This window comes from Pseudophryne corroboree, chromosome 3 (assembly GCF_028390025.1).
Source record: "Pseudophryne corroboree isolate aPseCor3 chromosome 3, aPseCor3.hap2, whole genome shotgun sequence".
Taxonomy (NCBI): domain Eukaryota; kingdom Metazoa; phylum Chordata; class Amphibia; order Anura; family Myobatrachidae; genus Pseudophryne; species Pseudophryne corroboree.
Window position 1 is genome coordinate 582,218,034 of NC_086446.1, and position 23,547 is coordinate 582,241,580.

The following is a 23,547-nucleotide window of genomic DNA, read 5'->3' on the forward strand; positions in this document are numbered from 1 at the left end:
ATTAGAGTCAAGAAACTTCTCTCAGTTTTGCTTGTATATTGCATGCATGTGTATTATATATATCTCTGTTCACCTTGACAAAGGGGCGTGCCAGCCCCGAAACGTTGGCTTTGAGTGTTAATTTGTAATACACGCTTTTCACCACAAAGACTCTGAGTGCCGCATACTTTCTTTAAATTGGTATATATATATATATATATATATATATATATATATAAAACAGAAGGGTTCCGGCCCTCACAATGATATAACAATGACCCCAGTGCCATCCAAATGTAATAGACATAAACGGAATGCTGGAGGCGGCACTCAACGGATTTCAATGTAGCAAACAAAGACTCAGCACAAGACGGTGAGTATCCGCTAACGTTTTGGAATTTTATTCCTTTATCAAATATTGATAGATAGATAGATAGATAGATAGATAGATAGATAGATAGATAGATAGATAGATAGATATTATCAATGCAGGTTGCTGCACTCACAGGTCCTTGTACGTAGTATACAGCAGGCTTTCCAGGCTTGTCAACGTTTCATTTATTAAGAATACATTTTGTCAGGACACAATTTCTAATAAATAAAACGTTACAAGCCAGAAAAGTCTGCTGTGAGGTAAAGTGTAGGTACCTTAGACTGATGGCACCCAGGAACATTTGTAATGAAAGTACAGTGAGTGCCGGCATTATACTGTATGTATACAAATGCTTATTGTGCGGACACTACATTTTCAGAATGTAGTGTCGTTGTTTTTTTTAAACTATGTGGTGACATCATTGTCCCCACCCCTGTGTCTGAATCCACCAATCCACACAAAGCATCCCTGCACAGCTAAGATGTCAATCACTCTGCTGTGTACTCACGGAGCGATCGCTGCTTAAAATCTAAGCAATCTGACTAGATTGCTTAGATTTTAAGCACGATCGCTCCGTGTGTAGCCCCCTCAGCGATAGCGATGCGCAGCCCCGCGCATCGCTATCGCTGCTGCTAGATTGGCCTGCATGCAGGCCAATCTAGCGGGTCGCTCACTTCACCCGCTGGGTAAAGTGAGCGGCCCCCCCGTCTCCCCCCGCGCGCTCAGCACAGATTGCGCTGTGCTGAGCGCCGGGAGAGATGTGTGCTGAGCGGTTCGCTCAGCACACATCTCTCTGCCATCGGCCAGTGAGTACTGGCCTTTAGATGAGCAACTTTGCTCCTAACATGACAATCTGCTCCATTATTTAGTTATTTCATGCATATTATTCATCTCAGTTATACACAGTCTTTGATATCTCTTAATATCTAGTAGTAGCTTTACTTTAACTCTGCAAAACCACATGTTAGCATTTCTTGCTCATATTTACTAACCAATACTTATTATGCAACATAGATGTAAACATACAGCTAACATATCACTCTACATAAAATAATAATCAGCAGTATGTTCGTTTCCAATAAATTATAAAAAAAATAATCCTAATTATTTATATTCTGTTCTAACTGTGAAAATCCGTATTCGTTTCAGTATGCGAACTGCGTTATTACATGAATATACAAACAAATTAGCATGACACAATCTAGGCAAGTTATTTTTTTTTTTTACCGTACTCCATAGAAGCAACTGCATATAACAAATATATTACTGTTGGATACATTGATATACATAATACACATTTATGTCTCAGATTACTTACAAAAACTGAAATCAGGGCTTATGCCATTTAATAAGCCTTATTAAAGGAGAATTCTGCTCATTTGTTAAAATATATATATTCCTCATCGATAAAAGGATGTGTTTCTGCTGCCTTTGTACTTGGACGAAACGTTGTACATTGGTTTCACATTAACAGAGAATAGCGCATTTATTAATGCATCTCTATGCTTCCCTCCTGCATAGCGTATTCTGTACTTAAGGGGTTGATGTATCAAGCAATGAAAGGAGTGGAGAAGTTGCCCAAAGCAACCAATCAAGTTTAAGGTGGCACTTTTCAAGTGCACTCTATCAAATGATAGGTAGAAGGTGATTGGTTTCAATGGGAAACTTCTCCGCTAGTCCACTTTCTCAGTTCTTTTCACTGCTTGATGCATTCCTGTACAACTCCATTGTATTTTATGGTGAATCAACAAAGCTAGTGTAGTCTGAAGGTAACTTCCACATTGACCCAAACCACTTTAAATGTCTGTAGGCCATTCATGTACTATTGTTTTTTGGGAATACAGTATTAGCATCAATGCATATTCAGCAGGCATTGATAAAGCATGTTAAATGGTTAAAAATAACCTATATGTACAGAATGAGGCCTAATGGTTAGTAAACAATATGTAGAAATAGTATATCAGCATAGATTACACAAAGTAGGAAACTTGCTGCAATTATTTCTGCCTGCAAAGTTATTTTATAGTGAGTAGGGACTGATGGGAGAACACTTTCTTTCTAAGTTCAAATGTTATATATATATATATATATATATATATATATAGATAGATAGATAGATAGATAGATAGATAGATAGATAGATAGATTACATTAGAAAGTTAAGAATGAATTGTATGTAGTAGAGGGCATCAGAAAGCCTATGCAACTCATTGTCTTATCAATCAGATTTTTTCTTTTATCACTTTCAATGCAAGTATGAACTCATAATATTGGAAACATGATAGTATAAGATTAAACAAGATGCGTTATAGCTTGAGTTTAGCTCACCGGTTACCACTGGGTAGCTCTGAGGTCCTGACACATTATTTCCAAGGTCTGCATTACCGGAGGCTGATAAACTAGATTTGACTTCATCCAGGCCAGGGGTTAGTGCTGGAAGGGAGTATTCATTTGCCTAATAAACAACAAAGATGATATAATTCTTAGGGTGAAGACCATAGGTGTCGATAAACAACAAAAAGCAATTATGATTCTTAAAAGAGATAACAATCAACCAACCAGTGCAAATAAAGATAAGTGGGACAGGGATATAAACCTACACATAATACAAAGGCATTGTGGAACCCATTGTAATGTGATATAGTAAATTTAGGGTGCTGTACCTTATATTAACATCCCAAAAACTGAGTTTGGCTACAAAGGATATGAAAGTTGGTTTAAGTCAACAGAAAATAAATGAAAACAGCAAAATGACTTGCTGAACACAAGAACTCTATAGTGTGGATCCTCTTTTGTATATTAATTGCATATAACATATTAATATTACTGTTTCACAAGTAACCAAGTTTATAATTATTAGATTTTTTTAACAATACAAAAATACTTATCTAATGTAGAACAGTATCATAAAGAAAATCAATGCAATTATTAATACAAAACAGAATAATGGATTCCAAACTTGATTTGCAAGCTTGGTATTAAGAACCCCTAGTGTAGGTAAATCTGTAGATGCTTCAAATGAAGTATAGTTAAGCACAACCCAACTGTGGTAACTGTCTCCATTTGTAACCATTTCCCTCATTCCCAGTAATGAATCTACATATCATCACTTACCCCATTATGTGAACAGAACTCAGGTTAAAGCAGTCTAATGTCAACCAAAGTATGAAATAACATTGACAAAGCATGCATGTAAAGGAAAGACAATTTTCCTTTGCACTGTTCATTTTCAAAATAGGAAGTTGATGCCCCAATGAAATGGAACAACAGCTGGACTGCCAGAGATAGCCCACTTCCCATTCATAGGTCTGCCTGGTGATATATCGCAATAGAAAAAAAAATCACCTGTCTTCCTAAATCATCAACATTTGAGTTTGTGAATGATGTGCTTCATTAAATACAAAGGAAGGGCCACTCCTCCATCACCCTGCTCTTATTCTCCCTCTTCCTGTGCAGTGGGGTATGAAATTGGGGAGTGGGCCAGAGCACATGGCTAACAGAAGGATGGGAGGGGAGTCATTGAATTTGAAAGGGTGTCCTGTCCAAGACAATCTAGTAATTGCCTTCTTATTATGGTTTTCTGGAGAGCAGACATTGCTCTCTACAGCTGCCTTTTCAAAGGGATAATAAACAGGGCAACCAAAACAAAAAGAGAGGAAAACTCTGTCTGATTAATATTACATTAAATTAAAACTGATTTTCTGCTCTTTCTTGCCCCGTTTTCTCCATCCGCGTCCCCCACCTCTATGTCTGGACACCACAGCCTAGTCATTTCCAATTCCTTTTCGTATTGATCTTGCTGTTGAAATCAGTTTCGTAATTAGCTGCAAATTAGGCCTTCTACTGGGGGTGAAGTTGCCCCCTGATTTATCACCGGAGTAATTCGCTGTGATCGGAGAGAAATTAAAATGAACTCAATTAGGCTTTAGATTTGTTTTATGGGCCCTGCTTTAAGTTTCAGGGGGAAAAAATGACTGTGCTGGCGTTTAATAGTCTAATGAAAGTAAATAAAGGTTATCCATTGTAATAAACTATGGGACTATGGGAGAGGAAAGAAATGCACTCTCAGACATGCCTTCTCTACAGCTCACCTTTTATAGTTTGGGGCATTTGCAAAACATTTTTTTTGTTATGTTTTGTTTTTAATTCTGTTAGGATAAGCAAAGATTATTATAAGATCAGAGGAGATGGTCGCTGTGCATGTCACGGAGGCAAAGATCTAAAATTCCTATCAATGTATTCAGAATAATTCAGTATTCATATTTGTCCTAACATCAGGCAAATATAATTTTACTTATTTTGTTTAAATGAACAGAGCAGCGGTTATCTAGAATGTGGAAGTATCATTGTCCTTACTGCGTTACTATTTTCCCCCTAGACCTTTACTAGTACTACACAACAGTCTATGGGGGTAATTCCAAGTTGATCGCAGCAGGAATTTTGTTAGCAGTTGGGCAAAACCATGTGCACTGCAGGGGAGGCAGATATAACGTGCAGAGAGAGTTAGATTTGGGTGTGGTGCCTTCAATCTGCAATCTAAATTGCAGTGTAAAAATAAAGCAGCCAGTATTTACCCCGCACAGAAACAAAATAACCCACCCAAATCTAACTCTCTCTGCAAATGTTATATCTGCCCCCCCTGCAGTGCACATGGTTTTGCCCAACTGCTAAAAAATATCCTGCTGCGATCAACTTGGAATTACCCCCATGGTTTTGCCCAACTGCTAACAAAATTCCTGCTGCGATCAACTTGGAATTACCCCCTATGTCAGTGATAAGGGAGTGCCAACTTGAGGGATAACAAAGTTGGATCCGCTTTAGTAATCCCTGATGTAGGAGTAGCATAGTTTACCAATGACAACAGTATTTGTGGTAGAATACTTTTATAATAAGATGCATATTATTATATACAGTGGCATGTCTATAATGGGGGCATTATGTGCCCTGAATACGGCCCCCAGGTCCATACCGCACACCTCTTCACCCATTTTTAAATGCTTACCTTTCTGGAGTCTCACGGCAGTGGCTGTAGGTGGTGCACAGGTCCACGGGAAAATGGTACGTTGCCTATTTTCCCAGTGTTTTGCACATGCTCAGTTGGAAATATCATGCCATTTTCCTGCAGACCTGCATGCCACCTAGTACTTGGCTGCTGCCTGCTAGAGAGCAGGGGTCCAGACAGAGACTGCACACGGGCACCCTCTTCTCTTAATATGCCCCTAATTATATACTATAACATTTAACTCTTTATTAGGGTATCAAGCATAAATACAATGGGAAAGTTCATAATCTGAACTGAATTTCAGAAGGCAAAAGAGAACGTGTGTGGATTATTCTCCTAGCCATTATTAGCAATTCTATGTTACTGCTACTTAAACATAAATACCCCTTACAGTACTGCAGGCAACTTGAGGATCAGAGGCAGGGGTGCATCAAGAGAGGAAGAGGCCTGTGTGCAAACTCCCTCTGGGTCCCCACTGTCCCAGAGTCTAGGGGTCATGTGCAGGTCTCTGGTAAAATGTTGCGGTGGCCATTTTCCCAGTGATTCCCTTACTGTGCATGCGCAAAATGCTGGGAAAATGGGCATCATGCCATTTTCCAGGTGATTTCTGCAGCGCTGCAGCTGCAGACGTGGTACTCCAGAGGGTAAGTACTGAAATAAATGGGTACAGGGTGTGCAGCATGGTCCCCCTGGATACAGGGGGCCCGTGCACCACACACACACACTGCACCCATTATAAATACGCCAGTGATCAGATGAACATATTGAAAAGTGGTAGATGCAGATTAGTCACTAAGGTTGCCACATCACTAGATGGCTACATACTCTGTATTTGATGTGCCAATGATATCTGAGTTTCCCTATGATGGCATAGCATTCTAGCCCACTGATAAAACAACGTTTGTGGTGTTTCCATATTTCTGCTACTGGAAATACTGGGCGATGGCATGGATGGGGGGATGAGTGGGGAGGGGGCATGCCTAGAAGGAAGTACTTCTTAGATAAGTCAGTTTGGTTTTAGAGAATCCAGCCTTTCTGCCGATTAGTGTGGCCAAGCATCCTTTGTCATGGGTAGCAACTAGGGGACAGATTCAGAGATGGGTGCTAATTTGATATTTATGTAATTGGCTGCTGTTTTTGATAAGTGCATGAGCATGAGCCGCATTGTGCATGTGAATATCTTGTACTGCAATGCAGAGACGTCACCGGGTCTGGTGACACCCGGTGCGCTCTGTATAGCATTCCCCAACATGCATCTGAAAAGTTGGTGTGACTTAGCAAAAAGGGTCGTGGCCTCACTTGATATCCTGATTGCATCACTCCCCGAGATGCTGGGCTGCCTCCAGAGACTGGTGACAGGAGAAAGTCACACTGCAGCACACAGCCCCTGTCACTGCAGTGGTGCCAGCATTTTGGTGTCAGCCCTATTCAATGAGATGACACCCAGGAGTGGCCCGCACCCCCCCACGCCACCCCTTAGTGATGCCATTGCTGCAACACCAAGTGCAGTGCAGCTTCAAACATCTGATGAGTCTGCAGCTGTTTGGGATGAGGAGCTGAAACGTTTCAGAAAATGTAAAAGGAGATGGGGGGGTGTATTTCCTGCTCTTTGCAAATAAAATATTATTCTTATACAGAAATGGTATTTCTCTAGCGCCCCCTGTTGATCCCATTACCTGTTCAGATTTGATGTGTTCTGAAGTCTGAAAAACATCAGGATACGATGGCCGCTCAAACACTCGATCTAACGCTTCCAACTGTTGCTGGGTGAAGTTGTCTGCGCGTAGATGTTTCCGTAAGCTCTCCACGCTGCTCTGAGAGTCTCCATTTGGAACCGAACCATCAGTCACGTCTATATTATAAAAGAAGGCACAGTTATGGGATAATATGGTCACTCTACCTTACTGTCATGTATATCAAGCCTACATTAAAGCACATTTAATGGATGTCTGACACCTAGACACACTGGGAATGATGCTTACATTGATTGTGCTTGCATTCAAATTCGCAAGCGTAAAATACGTTCACTAAAAATATGTAGCTACTGTACATGCGTATGCAAAATTGCAAAACTCTAAAGATGCGTGTAGGTCTGCTCCGGTAGCATATGTGCCAGATTTGCGTCACACTAAAATATGCACACAAAATACTATAACATATCCATAAGTAATGCAAAAAAGCACCAATCAGCCTTTGTGGTGAATCAGTTAGCAATGTAGAGTTTAGCTAGTGTTAGAAACAGACAGTATTCCTATACGACAGCGATGCGCGGTCCCCGTGTCGCTATCACCGGCTCTAGATTTGGCATCTAAATAAATCTAAATAAATCTAGTAGATTGCTCATTTCACCGCTGGGTGAAATGAGCTTTGCCCTCCCCCCCTTGCTCAGCATACATCGCGCTGTGTGCCGAGCGGAGGGGAGAGATGTGTGCTGAGACGTTTGTGCTAGTTCGCTCAGCACACGTCTCCGGGAGAAATTTCCCTTATGTATCCCCCTTTATACTTCGCAAGCCGGATATGCCAAACTCTGCATCAACCCCTGAATACAGACCTTTGTAAAAGAGCAAGTACTGTATACAGACTATTTATTTGCTAGGAACCACTGACAGCAATGAGGCACAAAATGTCTCATGCCTCAGTGATCACACTAGTTCCTAGGTTGCATTCTTCAAACCCGAAAGTTATTGCCTCCATTGTGTATAGACTAACAGCCAGAGGCGTAGCGAGGGTGGAGCGAATGGAGCATGAGCTCCAGTTACCACTGGGGACAGAAGGCGCCGGCTCTCTGTAACAGAGCTGAGATCGGGGACTCGGGGTAGGAGGAGATGACTAGAAGAGAGGGAAGGGGTGGCCACCACACTGCCTGCATGTTCCATGTCACTGATTGCAGTGCAGAGAGTCCAGAGCAGTGTAGTGGGGTGTGTTGTAAGGGAAGAAGGAAGGTTTGGAAACTTGTCAGAAGAACCTTTCTGGCTGTTGGGTACTGTATCTGTATTCAGTGATATGGAACATGCAAGCAGTGTGGTGGCCACCCCTTCCCTCTCCTCTGTCCTTTCTTTCTACTCACGGAGGTCAGTCACATAGAAGCTCCACCCCTCCAGGCTAGAACGAGGAGCTGCTCTCCTGCTGCCCCCTTGGTGAGAATGAATGTGTGTATACTGAGTGTTTATGTGTTTATGTCTTTGTATACTGTGTGTTTATGTGTATATCTCTATGTGTGTGTGTGTGTGTGTGTGTGTGTGTGTGTGTGTGTGTGTACGTATGTGCGTACATATGTGTAAATGTGAGTGTTTCTGTGTAAATGTGTGTATATCTCTGTGTATAGATGTGTGTGCTTATGTATGTCTGTGTGTATATGTGTATATATATATATATATATATATATATCTTTGTATACAGTATATGTGTGTATTTATGTATGTCTGTGTGTATATGTCTGTGTTTATGTATGTCTCTGTGTGTATATATGTGTATGCAGTGCTGAAAGTAGGGTGGTATGGGGTGGTATGGAGTACCATTAAGAAATATAGTGGTGGTGCTCAGTACCACCAGCCCACCACTGGGGCATAATTTATAAGGGCCCATTTTTGTGTGTGGGACATAAAATGGTGTCAGTGGCATAATTGTGTTTGGAATAATATGTAATTGGCATTATGGTGTGTGTGGTATAATATGTAAGGCATTACGGTGTGTGGCATAATGTGTAATGGGTGTTAAGGTGTCTGGCATAATGTGTAATGGGCATTACAGTGTGTGGTATAATGTGTAATAAGCATTATGGTGTGTGGCATAATATGTAATAAGCATTACAGTGTGTGGCATAATGTGTAATGGCATTACGGGGTTTGGCATAATGTGTAAGTGGCATTACAGTGTGTGGCATAATGTGACCATGCCCCTATTGTCTACTTGCACCACTGTGTGTATGCCTGTGTTTATTTGTGTTTGTTTGTGTGTGTGTGTGTGTGTATATATATCTGTGTATATGAGTGTGTTTATGTATGTCTGTGCCTAAATTTGTGTGAATCTATAAATGTATGTATGTATGTCTGTGTGGTGGTGGTGGTGGTGGTGGTGGGTGGGGACGCCGTGACATAACCCTGCCCCAAGTGTCATGTCTCCACGCTACGCCTCTGCAAACACCATTCAAATCTCACATATCTGTATACCTGTAACTATACATTTGTATGTATGAAATTACACAGTCAAAGGGGGTGCAGATGCACTAAATGATCATTACAGTATAATAAAATATAATATGTCATAAGAGGTTGTTGGTATATCGTTGGCCAATGATATCGGCCTGCCCACCAATCGTCCAGGTCACCTCTTGTTGAGCAGGTCCCTAACTCTATGGGGCCAACATCTGGAACGCAGGGAACCCCGAAACATGATCCAGCAAAGGTTGAAATTAACCTTTATTTAGTGCTACATTCTATCAACTTGTCAGTCAGTAGTTACACAGACAGGATAATATGTAACGAGCCATAATAGATACAGGTGTAACGATTAGTAATTCAGTTGGTCTGTGCACTGTTTAACAAAGATGGAACTGAATGTCTGCAAAGTATGGGAAGATGTATTTCAGTGTTGTGTATTACATTTCATAGTATAAATTCCATCTAGTGCACAAGTATTCTCCCAATCTTTTCCAGTGGGAATAATGCTGGGAGATTACATTAAGGCCGATAAATCTTATTCTTTTGCAGGTGATTGTAGGATATGATATAATCAATATTACATTATATAGCATGGAGCAATATCCCTCATAAGCTGATGTAAAATATCAGATATTGATTAGCGGAAGTCCACAGCATTTTACCTGACCCTGTAACAAAGGACCATTTAATTCTCGCTAGAGGAAATACTCTCTGTTGATTTCTCTTTGTGTTCATTTACAAAGTGTTTAACGATGGGTTCTGAATATTATAACTACACTTTATACATCTTTTGTTCACTTTTTATTTTGGATAAACTGACCACAGAGAATTTTCTTGTTTGTTACAGCTCTATATATCAGAATACTTGGCTGCACTGGTTGGTTATGAACAATGATACACACTACTTAAACTCTGGGAGTAGCAGCATTTGACAGCTGCAAACATTTGTAGATTATAATAAGGACATTGGTGCAATAGTTTAGAGCCCAAGTGTTTAAGGGACCCTTCAACATTTAGACTGCATGTATGACCTTGAAAATAAAATAAATTATTTAATGGTGACAACCTTGCAATATATTCCAATATAAATTAGAGGAAGTTCTTCTGTATTGAAAAATACATGGAATACAAGATGAGGGGGAGGGATATTTATCAAAGCATGGCGACAGATAAAGCATTAGCCCAGGGGGATGCGGTCAAGATGCAGCCGGACGGAATCCGGCGGTCGAAATACCGACGCCGGAATCCAGACCGCCACAATTCCGACATATTCTCCCTCCGTGGGTGTCCACCACACCCATAGAGGGAGAATATAATAGTGTGCCGAGCGTAGCGAGGCACCGTGCCCGCAGCGTGGCGAGCGAAGCGAGCCCGCAAGGGGCTGCGTTCTGCTCGCCACCCCTGTCGGGATTGTGTGGTCGGGATTCCGGCATCGGGATTTCGACCGCCGGGATTCCGGCCGGCGGCATTTAGCACTGATCCCAGCCCAGGCCTGGCCAACGCGTGGCTCTCCAGCTGTTGTGAAACTACAAGTCCCAGCATGCCCTGCCACTGTTTTAACATTCACTAATATCAAAACTGTGGCAGAGCATGCTGAGACTTGTAGTTTCACAACAGCTGGAGAGCCACAGGTTGGCCAGGCCTGCATTAGCCAATCCATCCCCCCCCCCCTTGCTTTTTATAAAAAATAAATTTTGTAAAAGCATTAGGGAAGAAGGGCTCCATATGTGTTCTGGTGCAAATTGAAACTCATAGCTGGAAAATGAAGGAATATTTCAGTAAGTTAAATGAAATACAGTGCGTAAGTGAGGGTTTGTGACTTGAGTACAACCCAAGGCCTAGAGCAGTTTTAAAGCCACAAGCTATAAGTATATAAGTGATATTCACTGTAACGTCAGCAAAAATTTGCTTACTTGACATGTGAACAGTTATTCATTGTCCGAATCCAATATCTAACTAAAAGTCCAGTTAATCACCGACCAGCGACCGCCCATAGATTTCAAAACATGCTTTAGTAAGATACAATCTTCCAAATTCCTGTATTATCTTAAGGCATGTATGTACTTAGAGAAGCTCATTTATGATGGTAAAAAAAAATGCAAAAAATTGGCGCAGTGGAAAATATTTTTATTTTTCCCGTGTTGTGTCTTTTACACCACTTGCACTATTAGTTTTACACGACGAGATAGCATTTTTTTTGACAGAGCAATATTTTGCTGAGAACAGATTTTGACACTTCTATGTATAAAAATCTAGCCATAATTAAACCCACACAGAAGCCAAAACAGTTATGGCAAGATTCAACTACAATATGCTCACAAGATATTTGAATGAGACTGTGACGTCACAATGGGGGTGCGGCCCGCACTTGAGTGTCACCCGCCAAGGGGTGACACCAAAGTGCCAACTCCTCTTCAATGACAGAAGCAGGGGGCTGCACTGTGATATTATATGCAGCACCCCACTCCAGCTACTGTGAAGAAGCCAGTGACGAAACAGGGGGGCTCAGGACGCAAGGCCACACCCCCTGCCCACAGGACTACGCCCCTGTCAACGAGGCCACACATCCTTTTTCCCGGGAAATTCACTGATTTGCACAAGTAGGTGCACACAAGAAACTGTTCTTAGGGGTATATTTAATAAAGTTAGATTTTGTATTCGATTTTAAGTTTGATTTAAATCAACTGAAATCAAATTGACATTCTTTTTCACTCATCAAATCCCATGGTTATGAAATATTCATTTTTGAAATTGATTTGATGTAGTTTGATTTTGACTAGTGATTTTGTGTTCGGTTTAGGATATCCATTTCAAAATCACCTATAAAATCACCTATACAATTGAATACAAAATCGAAAAAAGCATCCTTATTTATTCCTGTTGGTCCAAATATATCACATGGAAGTAGCTGCTGTGGTTTCTCTACTTCTGGTTTGTGTACCTCTCTGATTCTGGGCCACCTGCGCATGCACAGGACCTGTTCTGTCACACACAGTGCCCTCTAAGCCACAGCCTGTCGCCATTTGGGGGCGGGGAATCCAAAGCCGCAGGAGCTGCACTGTGTCCATCTCTGAATGAGGTTCATGATGCCTACAGCCACAGTGAACCACATGTTTGGGTTCTTTTTGTTAGAGATGTGCGCAGATCCCCAAGTGTTTCTTGATTTCTTTTAAAATTAATAAAATCTTCTGAAACCATGTAATCTGGACCTGTCTCATAGAGCTTTTACTACAGTATTACAGTACTACAGTATTATTAATATCTGTCCTGATCCATTGTCAGACGCTATGGTGATTGCAGCTGCGATTGTGCATGTTGAGTATGTGTGAAATTATTTAAAAAACCTAGCTGCCCAGAAAAGTACAGAGATGCCGGCAGAGCAATCGCAAAGGCACAGCAACTGCATACACAATCTCAGCGCACACGCACATCCTTCCATAATCGGCAGCTCAGTTACGTGAACGGCCACGCAGCATGGCATCCTGAACAGCGGCGCCAGAGACACGTTGCTTGAGTACGGATTTGCAGGTGCATCCAGTGACACGCCACAAAATTTACAGCACCGGTCCTGCATTTTTGCCACCGCTTGCCCACAAACAGTGCCTGACTGTCAGTCACTCTGCGTAAAGGTAAGCGCTGCAAGTGGCATTGCTATTAGACTTTAGCTCATGCACATTATTGCAAAAACATCTTCATAGCGCCCATGATCTCTGCTTTTATAGGCATCATAATTAGAGATGAGCGGGTTCGGTTTTACTCGGATTTACTCGGTTTTACCCAAATCTCCTTATTGGCTATCTGTGTTTTGGTTAGCCAATAAGAAAAATCCAGAAAATTAGAAATGGCGATAATTCTGGCATGTACAACCGAGTAAATCCAAACCCGCTCATCTCTAAACATAATGAAGGTTTAGGGAATAGAATGTTGTCTAGAAGCTAAAATCACCTGTCTGTTATTAGTCTATTATTTTGGGGATTTGTAGTTCTATTTTGTGTCTGATTTTCAATTTGAATGTTAGTAAATCAGGGGAGCCTTTGTTCGTCTAGGTGAAAGTACCGATGTTTTGACGATATTCAATTTTGAGTGGAATTTGAGTGGGATTTGGCTTTATATTCGATTTTGCTTTTAGTAAACCTCTAAATGCAGACTCGTATGCAAAATCACCCAAAACTGAACATTAATAAATATACCCCTTAACATCCTCTCCATATTCTTCCAATAAAAGGCCATATACTTATAATTATAATTTTATGCAGTTTATTTAAAATAAGAAAAGGTGACCCCAAGATGAGCCTTATAAAAGTATTGAGATGTCATCAGTATCTTACAACACACTACAGCCCTTGGGTTAAATGCAACTGCCCCTTGAAAGCCAGAATCATCCGCTAACATACCTTAGTTTTAACACACATTTAAAAATAAAAGATCAGCTTTTAAAAGAGCCATGACCCAATAGATAGATGTCTGATCTTGTATATGTGTACGTGTGCCTAGATTATTCTGACACAGCTGTCCTCCCTCCTCTGCTTTATTTATGCACGGGGTCTTTTCAGATCTCGACAAATCTGTCAGTCTAAATTTGCGAGAGATTATGGCGCTCCCTCTCTTGCACGGGGAGCGATGATATATGATATGTGCTAGCCCTATTGATTGCCTGATCTGGTGGCAGAGGGCCGGCGAAATGAACTTGAAATGAACATCATGCCTCAACTCATTGTGCGTATAATACACTACTTAATCCCACATTTTTCAGCCGCTATGGAATTCAATTGATCAATCATGTTCCACTGATAGTGCTCTTTTAGGGGTTATTGCTCTGCACGCCAATCAGTTATTTATTTATTTATTTTACCCACTGTGGGCCTGGTGTGTGAAGCAAGGTTTGAAGAGCAAGTATAAAATGCAATGCCAGGAAAAAGGATAGGAAGCAGGAAAAGAGAGAAACAAAGTAATTACCCTTGTGAAGCCAGGACATTTATAGCACATGCAGCGTTATATATGGCTGTTATTTATAGGAGTACTGAGACATTATCAGCTATTCCGCCCTATACAAAATTAATAAAATTAATAGTATTTGTTATATATTTTATATTGGTTCATACTATGGTGTGTTTTGTACTGTAATTTTACCGTATATGTTACCATATTGCTTTAGAAAGTGAGAGGAGATATTGTACCATTTATTTTTCAGTGTAATGGTTATATCACACTAGTGCAGTGAATACCACTGTGTTTCCAGCTAGGAAAACTTTAGGGGCCTATTCATCAAGAATTGCAATGTCTCCAAGCAAACTGGGGGTCTAACACATTTGTAACAGCAGACCCAATTTCATTACTACTCCAATGCAGGGACAGCTGTTCCCAAAAGCAGCTTCCTGCTGCTAACACTACCACTGTTACTGCTGCTAGCAGCAGCAAACGTTTCCACTGCCAGGTTCTGTCCCAGCAGTGTAACTGTCCATACGTGACCTTAAGTCAGGCATTGAGAGGGTCAGAGGTGGTGAGGTGGTCCCTCTTTGCAATCTGGCCCGGCAGGGCTCAGCGGTGAATGATGAATTGAATAATTATTATATTCTACTGGTATAGGGGGAGGTTGTTCGGGAAACAGTCATTAGGTCGACAACACTTAGGTCGACAGCCATTAGGTCGACAACACTTAGGTCGACCACTATTAGTCGACATGCATTAGGTCGATATGGTCACTAGGTCGAAATGGAAAAAGGTCGACATGAGAGTTTTTTCCCCATTTTTTAAACTTTTTCATAATTTACAATCCACGTGGACTACGATTGGGAATAGTAACCTGTGCCGAGCGCAGCAGTTGCGAAGCGAGGCACTTTGCCCGAAGCATGGCGAGCAAAGCGAGCCATGCGAGAGGACGCAGTACACTAATTGGGGTTCCCCGTCACTTTACAAAGAAAACTACACCAAAAAATAAAAATACTCACTTTGGTGCACAAGGGAGATATCTGTGATCTCTCCTGCGATGCAACTTTTATGAATTTGTCAGGAACGTAAATCGTGAAAAATACAACTTTTCACATGTTTACTGTATATACTCGAATATAAGTCGACCTGAATATAAGCCGAGGCACCTAATTTTACCACAAAAACCTGGAAAAACGTATTGACTCGAGTATAAGCCTAGGGTGGGAAATGCAGCTCTAGCCGTACACAGCCCTCATAGTGCCAGATATGCCCTCATACTGCCAGATATGCCCCCATAGTGCCAGATTTGCCCTCATGCTGCCAGATATGCCCCACAGTGCCAGATATGCCCTCATGCTGCCAGATATGCCCCACAATGCCAGATATGCCCTCATGCTTGCAGATATGCCCCACAGTGCCAGATATGCACTCATGCTGCCAGATATGCCCCACAATGCCAGATGTGCCAGATATGCCCTCATGCTTCCAGATATGTCCCACAGTACCAGATATGCCCTCATGCTTCCAGATATGCCTCACAGTGCCAGATATGCCCTCATGCTGCCAGATATGCTCCACAGTGCCAGATATGCCCCACAGTGCCAGATATGCCCCCATGCTGCCAGATATGCCCCACAGTGCCAGATGTGCCAGATATGCCCTCATGCTGCCAGATATGCCCCACATTGCCAGATGTGCCAGATATGCCCTCATGCTGCCAGATATGCCCACAGTGCCAGATGTGTCCTCATGCTGCCAGATATGCCCCACAGTGCCAGTTACCGTACTTACCCTCCGTTGCTCCCGCGCTGTCTTCTGAAGGAGGGACACGGAGGGCACAGCGCGCGGCTCTCCTGTATTCCTCCTGCGTCTCAGGTGGCAGTGGCGTGTGTGTGTTAAAGGAAGCGCACGAACCGGCACTTCCTTTAACACACACACACCACTGCCACCAGAGAAAGGAAGTGACGGTTCGTGCACTTCCTTTAACACACACACGCCGCTGCCGCCGGAGATGCAGGAGGGACACAGGAGAGCCGCCCGCTGTGCCCTCCGTGTCCCTCCTAAATACTGACTCGAGTATAAGCTGAAGGGGCTTTTTCAGCACAAAAAAAAGTGCTGAAAAAGTCGGCTTATACTCGAGTATATACGGTAACTTGTTGGAAATTATAAGTGTGCAGGTGTTGATATTGCAGAGTAATATAGCACACACCAGCAGATGACTCAAACTAAGAACAGCCCAGTTACTTAACCAGTGGTGTTGATTTATTGATTGATAGCAGGTACAGCCGTACTCACTGTTACATGCACACTGGTGATGGAGTGGAGCTTGAGCAGAGTGGGGTTTCATACCATACAGCTCACCAGCCGGTGATGTACACTGCAAACAGGTAGCCGTACAGGGATGTTGGAACAACTTTATATGCAGGTTATAAAGAGGTCTCTCATCGAAGCTAAGTCAGAGACTTATATTTCCCACCATGTTACTTATCACATTAAAGACAAGATAGCCCCTGCACATCCTCACTAGATATCTTGGTGGCCTTCTTGGCACAGGGCATGAAGCCTTCCCGGAGATCAGCAAGACTGGAGTCTGTGTAGTAACGCACTCCTCTATCAGCATAACTGGCCTGTTCATGTTGATGAATAGGCCCTTTAGGGCTGGCTGTATCAAGTATCTAATTATGGTAAATCCTCCAAAAACTACAGATTTACTTCAACTTGTCAGCACAGAGCAGTTTGGAGTATAACATTTTTCTAGCTTAACACTCGCTATTGACCTATAAACTGTAAGCTCTCAAGAGCAGAGCCATCTCTACAGTATACATCATGTGTGCACCTTCTATTGTCTACCTTGTCTGTACTTGCTTTGTTTTATGTGCAATTGTAATGGTATAATTCATCCCTCTGACTTTGAGGCACCCTTCAAAGATAAGCTAAAGATGAGGATGATAATATTCAGAGGTGCAGAGAGATGAGGAGTAGGTACTAATTACCCAGGCCCATGCTTGCTGGAGGGGGACATGCACAAACTATTAAAAAAAAGAAAAGAAATTGGGGTATGTGGCCACGCCTTCCCTAGATTGGGCCAAAAAACCTAGTACCTAGGCCCGTGGACACTCTTTGCAGCCCTGACCGTGTTCAAAGTGCCAGTGTCTCAGCATAAAATGGTAATAAAGATATGTAGTCATAGTCTGTAAGCATAAAAAATGTAACCACTCCTATAATAGCTTAATTAGCTTATAATATACTTTTCCTTTAATGATGCAGTTCAGTTATGCAAAGGAACGAGAGGTCATACAAAATCCTTGATGGGTGACATAGTTTGAGTGAAAAATCCGGTGGGCGTGCTTGATCGTTGTGCACTTTGCAAATCTCAGTTTTATTTTGCTTTAAAATATGGCACCTTTAATAAAGTATAAATTGAAAAGTAATATGGAAATGAAAGCACTCCATTATGTATTTAAAAAAAAAAACATTAATTGCATTTCTCACTTTTAAATACCTTAGCCTTTTTCATTTTAAACTTCATCACCACAATGACAGGGTTAAACTTCTGGACTTCCCCAGATGAATATCTTATTTTTAATTAATAATCTAATTGCAACATTGTGTCTCGTTCTATTAAGGCATGTAGTCGCTGGCACTTCCACCCCCACCACTACCGCGCACTTCCTAATTCCCTCTGAAACCTGCCGGTGTCAAGCCTCTCTCCTGGACACCCCCTTGGGGGCTTTTCATAGCGTTGGCAGTTGTTGCAGTTTCAAACTCAATTGTTCTCGTCGGTACTGAGGCAAATGGAGTCATTAATTACCTTCTATCAGCTGGGCTGAGTTCAGAAGGCGATCAATAACCCAGCGTTTGTCATTCACAGCAGCAAGCGAGCGAGCAGGAGAACAGCTAAACCAATACCCGCACAGAGCACAACAACATCATATAATCATAATACTAGTCATCAATACTGTAGCAGTGTTTTTCTTCACAGAGATAATTCATTCCTTCAAAAACAGAAAATGACTTTCCCTTTCCCGGTCAGAGCGGAGGGAAAAGATGTAGGAAGCTTTGGTTGTGAAATCTGACATCAGTCATCACTCTTCAGCCCCTGATACCAAGCATTGGCTCAGCATTATGCAGGGGGATGCTGCAGAGCAGTTACTGCATTCATAAATGCTTTACCTTTAATAAGCTCATTAATCATAGATTTAAGGGCTGTGGTTGCAATCTGCATAGGAGATATAGGCCAAGGGTAAGCAACCTAATGCCTACCAGATGTTGCTACCACTACAACTCCTATCAACCTCAGGCAGCTGGCATTTGTAAAGTGCTAAAAAGGCCATTTTCTACTAATTTGCCTTTTACATCATGCACAGCAATGCATAGCAATTGAGGTCAATATCTTTGAGAGGAGTGAGCCTTTATTTACTATCAATCTTACTAACGTGGGTGACAATTTGTGGCCTTGAAGATAACATAGCAACAGCCTGTCATCTCTGCTGAAAACTGAAGCTTGTGGATTATCCTCAGACACTGACAGGTGGAGCGGGATTTAGTGCATCATTTCAATCACCTGGCTCGTTAGTTAGAAACAATTAGATAGATTGTTGTCACAATTAAATGAACAGACTTATTGGGTCATGCTGTGACACCCTTACAGAAGAAAGTGGACTGAAGTCTACCCCAACTGCCCTTGTCCTGCTCACAACACTTTGCACATATCAGCCTAAATAGGCCTACAAAAACATTCCTGATAATCACATAAAAAATAAGTTACTGTGACGCCAATGGTCTATGCAACACTGAACCAACTGAATATGTTGTGATGCAACAAGGCTGAATATAAGACACCAAGCTCTACAGTTTGTGAGCAGAGAGGCCTAATAAGTTATGCATGAAGACAAATTGTATGCTATCACCAAGGTAGCTCAGCAAACAAGGTAAAGCTTCAGCAGCTACACATTAGGGGTATCTGAAAACATCCCTACAAAACATTATTTATCTGTGAGAAAATGACTGAAGCATGTACATACCATAGCAAGGGTACAATTAATGTTTGAATATTGGGAATAGAATTATATATGAGTGAAGAGGAGACAGATCAGGAATACACGTATTTGGCTAGAGTGCATTGCCATTTAGTCCTCTTCATAAACAAGGTTCAGATCTGCTGAACCAGAACATCACTGTACCAAGTCCTAGCAGCTCTACCACTTGAACTTTTCCTTTCTTCTTTATCTCTGTGGTTAGTTATAAACTCGTTCATTTAAGAGTCAACAACTGTGTGACTTGCTTGACTGCTGTATTTTCTCTTATTGTAACTGTTTTATTAGAGCTCCAATTATTTCCGTATGTAAGGCTCATCAATACAAGACTTTAAAATAGCTGTAATCTATGGGCCTGAATCAGAGGTGGGCGCAGTGGCATCTTCTGGCTGTTGCCCATTTGTAACTTTATGCAAATGATGCTACAAAGCCTTTCCCTGGGTGCATCCATTCATATGAATGTGCAAGGACTGAGCTGTCTGCTGTCAGCGCATGTAGATGCTGTAATACCGGCTGGTACACCCTTAGACACCACCATCTGTTGCACAATGGAAACTTGCACCAGCCCAATAGCAGATACAGATTTGACATCTGGGTATGGCCTACAAAGTCAGCGATTCTGCATCTGAGCACACAAGCACTTCAATGAGCGCCAGTGAGACGCTCATAACATGCCCAAAAAACGTCTGTTTATGTTTACCCAGTCACCACGCAGTCAACATGCCCAAAAAACGTCTGTTTACCCAGTCACCACCCAGGAATTCTCAGCACTTTTCCAAGACGTCTCTGATACCATACATCTGAAGAACAACAGCACCTTTGTGTGTACAGTTCACTCGGCACATGTGCCTTAGGAATTGTTAGGGATATTTGTGCAGTATCAAAAAATCACTCAACTATGTGAATACCAGCATTGCTTGCGACACTGAACCAGGCTCTATGTGTTTTTACCCCAATCCCACTTGACCCTCCCTCCTGCCTCCCAAAAAATAATAATTCAAAAAAGTTTGCTTTGCAAACAATGGCTGCAGAGAAATGAGTTGGCTCAGTGATCAAAGGTACTAACTGCAGGGCCGTAACTAGGTGTGTGCGAAGGGGGCACCACACATAGCGCTGCAGGGTAGGGGGTGCTGTTGGCGGCACTTGTCAATTATCTGTTTTAACTACTTTCACTTGCAGATTCCACCCTTTTTGAACTCCAGCATCTCCTGACCACCCCTGTCTCCTACCCTGACGCAGGGCCGTAAATAGCAGTGTGCAAATGCACTGTGGGTGCAATACCGCCAGCAGTACCCTCACGACCGCGCTCCTGCCGCTATCAATCCAGCACCCGTGACAAGCCGGTCCTCTGCCTGGCCGGCCGCCCACCAGCCTGCCTACCTTCCAATCTGCTTGCCCGCCCCTGCCGGAAAGTGAGGAAGGGCCCAGGTCCTGCTGGCTGCCAGCTACTGCTCACAGCAGCCGAACAATAAAGTTTATTTGTGGCGTCTCACATCACAGCACGCCTCTAGAGGAGAGAGGCGCCTGGGGCGCACCAGAGAAGCAAGAGCCCCTTTCAGGAGAAAACAGAAGTCCGGGTAATTAAGTTTGCCCCCTCTGCCTGGCTGCACAGTGTGTGTGTGTGTGTGTGTGTGTGTGTGTGTGTGTGTGTGTGTGTGTGTATGTTTGTGCATGGAGAGAGAAAGAGAAGAAAGGGGGCTCTACCTGGTGCAGTAAGTCTACCTGGTGCAATGTATAAAAAGAAAGGGGGTTCTACCTGGTGCAGTAGGTCTACCTGGTGCAATGCATAAAAAGAAAGGGGGTTCTACCTGGTGCAGTAGGTCTACCTGGTGCAATGCATAAAAAGAAAGGGGGTTCTACCTGGTGCAGTAGGTATACCTGGTGCAATGTATAAAAAGAAAGGGGGTTCTACCTGGTGCAGTAGGTCTACCTGGTGCAATGCATAAAAAGAAAGGGGGTTCTACCTGGTGCAGTAGGTCGACCTGGTGCAATGCATAAAAAGAAAGGGGGTTCTACCTGGTGCAGTAGGTCTACCTGGTGCAATGCATAAAAAGAACGGGGCTTTACCTGGTGCAATGTATAAAAGGAAATGGGGCTCTACCTGGTGCAGTATGTAGAAGGGGGTGCTTCCAGGCACAGTGTATCAAACGGGGCTCTAACTGGTGCAGTCTGTAAAAGGTGGCTCTACCTGCCGTAATGTATAAAAGGGGACTCTACCTGCTGTAATATATAAAATGGGGCTCTACCTGCCGTACTGTTTAAAAGATGGCTCTACCTGCCGCAATGTGTAAAAGGGAGGACTACCTGCCGTAATGTGTAAAAGGGGGCTCTACCTGGCATAATGTGTGATAGGGGCTCTACCTGGAGTAATGTGTAAAATGGGGCTCTACCTGGCGTATTGTATGATGGGCTCTACCTGGCGTAATGTGTGACAGGGGCTCTACCTCGCGTAATGTGTAAAAGGTGCTCTACCTGGTGTAATGTGTGTAAGTGGCACTACTGTGCACCGTCATTTGAATAATAGAGACTACAGTACAGCGTAATATGAATTGGTATTATTTTGTGGCCACTCCCCTTCCCCATTAAGCCACGCCCCTTCATTTTTTACGGGTGCCTACGGCGCACTGGCCCTGTTCTACATATGAGGGGGGGGGGGGGCACTGATGCTGTTTCTTGCACACAGCGCTAAAATGTCTAGTTACGGCACTGACTAACTGTATATAATAATGCTATTGGTTGTGCAAACTGGTTCAAATGTCAGATCTATACCGTCTGTGTAATTACAAAGGCAACTCAGTATATCTGCCTCCAGCATTTGGTAAGAGCCTGTAGTCTCCTGAGGGAAAAAAACTCTACTTATTTAGTCGTTATTATTGTATATGATAAGCTTCGGTATTACTGTGTGTGTGTGTGTGTGTGTGTGTGTGTGTGTGTGTGTGTGTGTGTGTGTGTGTGTGTGGGGGGGGGGGGGGGGGTTCTTTTTGCAAAAATAGTTTCTGACCACTGTGCACCCTTGTGCCTCTATATTTCTGAAATGCAAATGGATTATTTGAATATGAAAAACAATGGTTAATATTTCGTGAAAAATAATTGTACATAATTTAAAAATTCCCCAAAAACCCATGTGCCTGACAACCTGTTCTTTCTGCCACTTCAGCAAATAATAGCATTAAAAAACGGGTGTTCCACCGGTGTAGCAGGGAGTTCTGGGATCTGCCACAGTCTGGTAAATATCCATACTGAAATCTGTCAGTTAAACTGATTGTAGAAGCACAAACAAAAAGCGAACACAGAGGTTTGTGACCCATGAGGTTGAGTGACTATGCACCTTTAGGCCGGAACAACGTGGAACACGAGTAAAAGCCTGAGAGAAGCTCACAAGCCAATCTCAAATGCCAGCTTTGTTAGCTGGAAGGACAGAAGGAAGGCGAAAAATTACATAGCATGCAGCTCTAACTATGCTTGTTTAGAGAAACTGCTTGCATTTATGAAGTCTTTGGTGCGGAAAGCAGGGTTGCAAATGACTGCATCAAGAGCGACAGTAGGGGCCATTAATTTCCTGTTATGTTTTCCTGTGTTGGGGGCTTTATTAATTTAATTTTACACTGTCGAACAACGGCGGGAGCTGACACTGCCACACTTTCATTTTTTTTTCATCACTTCATTCTGCTTGTCTGACATACAGTGGCAAATTGTGAGTCCCGGAGAACACAACAGGACATCGCTCTGATATCCATCTAATTCAAACCCATTTCTCCGTTTAACCCCTTCCCATTGTCTCACTACCACTAACAAAACTCTAAGGTTTTGTGAAAATGTATAATTGCAGACAATTACCATTCTACTTAAAGCATGATGTATTTATAGTTATGAAAATAGAACAGTATATCTCATTTGTTACTGATCTGGGGTTCACGCTAATAAAGATATTATTATTTGCTTATTTACAGGAACACTAGTAATATTGTTTTGCCAGTCAGACAAGGGTATAATTAACATTATCAGCTAATTTGGCTGATCACAGTCATCTATTTTTTTAAAACCTAAAGAGGCCTGTGCATGTTGCAC

General features: G+C 42.3%; 1 protein-coding gene across 6 annotated transcripts in view; it reads right to left on the minus strand.

Moving 5' to 3' along the window:
- PAX2 (paired box 2) overlaps positions 1-23,547 on the minus strand; it is an 85,349-nt gene that overhangs the window by 23,113 nt on the left and 38,689 nt on the right. For all 6 annotated transcript variants that reach the window (XM_063961417.1, XM_063961413.1, XM_063961415.1 and 3 more), the window contains exons 6-7: positions 7,031-7,206; positions 2,681-2,807 (exon numbers count right to left, since the gene is read on the minus strand). In XM_063961417.1, coding sequence (XP_063817487.1) covers positions 2,681-2,807; positions 7,031-7,206 — 303 coding nt within the window. The remainder of the gene's footprint in view (positions 1-2,680; positions 2,808-7,030; positions 7,207-23,547) is intronic.